At 41.7% G+C, this 5,390-nt stretch overlaps 1 protein-coding gene across 1 annotated transcript in view; it reads right to left on the bottom strand.

Annotated features, from left to right (window-relative positions):
* The window catches only part of LOC103193420 (spermatid perinuclear RNA binding protein), an 83,538-nt gene that overhangs the window by 9,411 nt on the left and 68,737 nt on the right, over positions 1-5,390 (bottom strand). Inside the window, exon 14 of the mRNA XM_007936622.2 lies at positions 4,382-4,505. Coding sequence (XP_007934813.2) covers positions 4,382-4,505 — 124 coding nt within the window. The remainder of the gene's footprint in view (positions 1-4,381; positions 4,506-5,390) is intronic.

Here is a 5,390-nt window from a genome sequence, read left to right as displayed (position 1 = left end):
ATTCCTGATCAAAACTCTCAGCAAAATAGGAATAGAAGGGACATTCCTCAACATAATAAAGGGCATCTATGCAAACCAACAGCCAACATTATTCTGAACAGAGAGAAACTGAAACAATTCCTCTTGCGAATAGGAACCAGACAAGGATGCCCTCTATCACCACTTCTATTCAACATTGTACTGGAAGTCCTAGCCAGGGCCAAAAGGCAAGAAAGGGAAATTGAAGGCATCCATATTGGTAAGGAAGAAGTCAAACTATCCCTATTTGCTGATATGATCCTACACCTAGAAAACCCAAGAGACTCAGCCAAAAATCTACTGCAACTAATTGACAGATTTAACATCGTGGCAGGATACAAGATCAACATCCAAAAATCAGTTGGATTCCTCTATACCAGCAAAGAGATTGCTGAAAAAGAAATAAGGAAATCAATACCATTTACAATGTTGTTGTCATTGTTGTTATGTGCCATCGAGTCAGACCCGACTCACAGCAACCCCTTCTTGGGTTTCCGAAGCAGTGTCACTACGGAAGTAGATTGCCCCATCTTCCTTCTGAGGAGTGGCTGGTGGGTTTGAACCGCCAGCCTTCTGGTAGCAGTCAAGTGCCTTAGGCACTACTTGGGAATAAATCTTACCAGGACACAAAAAACCTGCACAATGAAAACTATAAAAAACTACTTCAAGAGACCATAAGAGATCTACATAAATGGAAGAAAATACCATGCTTGTGGATAGGAAGTTTGAACACTGTGAAAATGTCAGTTCTACCCAAAGCAATCTATACATTCAACGCAATCCCAATCCAGATCCCAACAACATTATTTAAGGATATGGAAAAACCAATCACTAACTTTATATGAAAAGGAAAAAGACCTCAGATAAGCAAAGCACTACTGAAGAACAATAACAAAGTAGGAGGTCTCACACTGCCGGATCTCAAAACCTACTATACAGCCAGAGCAGTCAAAATTGCCTGGTATTGGTACAATGAGAGACACTTAGACCTCAGAACCCAGAAATAAATCCATCGACCTCTGGTGAGCCGATCTTTGACAAAGGGCCAAAATCCATTAAATGGGGAAGAGAATGTTTGTTTAATAAATGGTGTTGGCAAAACTGGAGATCCATTTGCAAAAAAAGTTAAACAAGATCTGTACCTCACACCATACACAAAAACGAATTCCAGATGGATCAAAGACTTAACTGTGAAACCTAAAAATACAAAGTTCCTCAAGGAAAAACTAGAGGCAAATTTAGGGGCCCTAATATATAGCATACATAGACTATCAAGCATAAACCAAAATACACAACCACCAGAAGACAAACTAGATGAATGGGACCTTCTAAAAATTTAATTTTTATGTGCTTCCAAAGACTTCTCCAAAAGAGTCAAAAGAGAACCTACAGACTGGGAAAAAATATCTGGCAAAACATATCTGACAAGGGACTTATCTCTAGAATTTACAGAAAACTCCAACACCTTGATAACAAAAAGACAAATAATCCAATTAAAAAATGGGCAGAAGACATGAACAGACACTTCACCAAGGACAATATTCAGGTGGTCCACAAACATATGAAGAAATACGCACTATCGTTAGCCATTAGAGAGATGCAAATCAAAACAACAATGAGATACCATCTTGCACAAGCACTACCAGTAAAGTTAAACAAGACAGAAAATAACAAATGCTGGTGAGGATGTGAAGAGATTGGGACTCTCACACACTGCTAGTGGGACTGTCAAATGGTACAACCACTGCGGAAAGCAGTATGGCGATTCCTTCAAAAGTTGGAATTAGAAATACCATCTGACCCAATCATTCCATTACTAGGTATATATCCTAAAAAAGTGAAAGCCATGACAAGAACAGACATATGCACACGTATGTTCATCGCAGCACTATTTACAATAACAAAAAGATGGAAACAACCTAGGTGTTTGGATAACCGAACTATGGTACATACACACAATGGAATACTATGTAACGCTAAAGAATAACCTAGAATCTGCAAAATACCGTATAACGTGGATGAACTTGGAGGATATTATGATGAGTGAAATAAGTCAATCACAGAAGGACAAATATTGTATCAGTCCCTTATTGTAAAAGTCAAGGAATGGTTTATATATGAAAGGAAATTTTCTTTATTGGTTACCAGGGGTGGGAGGGGAGGGGAGGGAACATTGTAGATAGGCAGAGATAAGTACTGATTTGGGTGAAGAGAAGGGCAATGTACCAAATGTGAGTGATCAACATGGTGGCATTGAGGAAGAGGAAGACATAGAGAGGTACATGGGAGGTATAGATAGCAAAGATGAACCCTTTTGCACATACAGTACTGCATTGTCAGTGAAGAAAAACGGGTGTATGGGTGAATAGATGGGTGGACAGGCTGAACTATTAAGTATGTCTATGAAGTGGGGAGTATATCCAAGACTATGTATGTGCTTGGCAGCCAGTAGTCCTATAAGTGTATTTGTATGATCTGTAAGAATTCCCAGGTATATAGTAGAACTGACAAGGGACAAGGTTGTATTCACTTCTTGGTCACAGCCAGCTACCCAGAGGGACCAAGTAGTTAAACCGGTGGGCCTGGGACCATAGTCGCAGGGGACATCAAGCTCAACTGGCATAACATACTACACAAAACACTGTTCCACCTCCTACTTTGGCAAGTAACGAATGGGATCTTCAAAGCTTGCAAGCATCCATCTAGATGCAATGATGGGTCTCTCCTCATCCAAAGCAAAGAAGAATGAAGAAAACCAAAGATTCATGGAAGCAATTAGTCCTAGCAACTGGTACACCATGCAATCTGCAGCCTATACATCTATGAGACCAGAAAAACTAGATGGTGCCTGGCTACCACTGTCAACCATTTGAGGAGGTTGGAGGGGTATCTATGTAGGAGATCCTAGATAGAGAGTGAGAACAATGTGGAACAAAACTCAAAATCATTTGGGGGAAAAAGGAGGGGGCAGTTTTGCTGGTGTGATAGAGCCTGGTGGAACCACTGAGACTATGGCCCCTAGTTGCCCCTCTGGTCTAGATTTGAACCCACACCTGTGGCTTCCAGCCAAACAAAAGACAGGCATATGAGTTGAACATTACCTAAGGTAGATACACTCCTTGGAGAGAACAATCATGGGAGAAAGAAGGGCTATTTATGCACAGGGAGACAGGTCGGGGGGCAGGAGTGCATGGAGGGATGGACACAGGGAAGAGGTGACTATCAGGAGGAAGTGGGAGGGGAGCTGTTGCACTGAAGTAAATTGTAGTCAATGTCATGAGATAACGTGTGTGTGAACTGCTGTATGGAAAATGAATTTACTCTGTAAAATTTCACCCAAATCACACACACAAAAAAAAGTTCCATATATTCAATACTACAAAGAACTTGACTTTAACAAGCAGTAGCTTGACATCTGGTAGCATAGTGGCTAAGGCACTTGACTGCTAACCAGAAGGCAGGCGGTTCAAACCCACCAGCCACTCCTCGGAAGGAAGGTTGGGCAATCCTACTTTCGTAGTGATACTGCCTCGGAAACCCAAGGAGGGGTCGCTATGAGTCGGGGCCGACTCGACGGCAAACAACAACAACAACAACAGCTTGACATCTACTCCTAAACTGACATTAGAACAGAAGACTGAGAGAAGACATCTTCCCCCATCTCTCTCAAGCCATGTGGTGAAATGGAAAGAATATAACTTTGGACTTGCAAACACCTATTTTCAAATCTTTGCTTTGCTGTTTACTAATTGTTTCACCCTGGGCTAGTTGCCTTATCTCCCTGAACTTCAGTTTCCTCACCTGGAAAATGGAAATAATTTCTACCTTGGAGAATAACTGTGAGAATTAAAAACAATCAAGTGAAGTCACTTAATCATAAGCATCGGGTGTACAGTAAGCCTAGGTAAAGGAGTACCGTTTTTCATTTTTTTTTTACTTCTTCAGGCTCTGATGCTTCCCAAATATGTTTTAAAAAAATGGTAATAATGCCAGTCTTTATCCCATTTATCTAGCCTTTTATCAACAGTTCTTCTCTCCTGTTATACCCAACCTGTCTTCTATGTCCCCACTGAAGACACAGTACTCACCCTCTAAACTCAACCCCTGAAACATCTTTCAGCTTCTTCATTGTCAAAATATGTCCCCTCAATCAAGTGCAATATTGCTCATCTGTCATTTCCCTCTAAGCCTTGGCAGCCTATAACATTGTGTAGAGTCTCTTCTTTTGAATTTTTGTGCACACCCATTTTACACCCATGCTATGCTTCGAGAGACCCTGTGTAACCTCGGGAAATCAAAGACTTGTTGTTCTTTAAAGTTAGGCCTAGAAAAGGAAGTAGAACTCTTGGAGGTTGTACTATACCTGGAGCTATGTAGCCAGGAGCAGCTGTGGCCCCAACGAAAGCTCCCCTTGTTAAAGTTCCTCTTCCTCTGCCTCGAACAGCTTGGACTGCTGCAGATACAGCTGTATTCACAACACCTTTTGCCTGATAAAAATAACACATTTTCATTAGGTGAGAAATAAGAACTATCATCCCATGGTATCCTTAAGCTACAAACTCTATGAGAAACTTGAACCTTTAAGTCAGACAATGAGCTGTTCTGTGCCCTTCAACCTTCAATTTATCATCTGTAAAATGAAATGACACCTACCTTACAGAACTGTTCTGGAGAATAAATGCTGGGCACATAAAAGCATGCAAATAATGTATCCTTTTCACTTGTCTGTTATCCAGAAAAGTGTATTTTCTACACACAAATCTCAGTAGTCAAATTACATTCAAAATCATTTTAGCTCTGACTGACATAATTATGAAGCGATTCACTGGTACAACTCCTGCCTTCCATACAAGAGACCTGGGTTCAATTCCTAGCCAAGACACCTCATATGCAGCCACAACCCATCTGTGATGTAGTAAATTACCTGGTATCGTTTTTCTAGCCATAAGTCTTTGTAAACTCTGTGGTGGACTTTGCTGTGAGTGACTGAGGAGCTCCTGATTGCTAAAGTGATCCACCTGGGGTATTTCTGTTGGGCACAACACAAACCAGTGTTGTGGGAGGTTCCCGTTCTCTCTCAGGTGCTCAGAATTCTGATGTTATGATTGGTTGCTTTGGCCACTCTGCAGGGCTCAAAAAGAAGGCCTCCTAGAGGCAGAACTCTCTCTCTGACCTCTGGCTGAGGAAGACGTGTTGCTAAGAAAGAGACACCGAGAGACACACGCTACTAAGAAAGAGACACCGAAGAGACACACATTGCTGGGAGAGAGACACCGAAGAGACACGCATTGCTGGGAGAGAGACACCGAGAGACACGCATTGCTGGGAGAGAGACACCGAGAGACACGCATTGCTGGGAGAGAGACACCGAG

The sequence above is a fragment of the Orycteropus afer genome, unplaced genomic scaffold (genome assembly GCF_000298275.1).
Source record: "Orycteropus afer afer isolate SDZICR_OR568_19922 unplaced genomic scaffold, OryAfe1.0 scaffold00037, whole genome shotgun sequence".
NCBI lineage: Eukaryota > Metazoa > Chordata > Mammalia > Tubulidentata > Orycteropodidae > Orycteropus > Orycteropus afer.
Note: the sequence above shows the minus strand (reverse complement) of the source record. Positions and strands in the feature narration are given on the sequence as shown.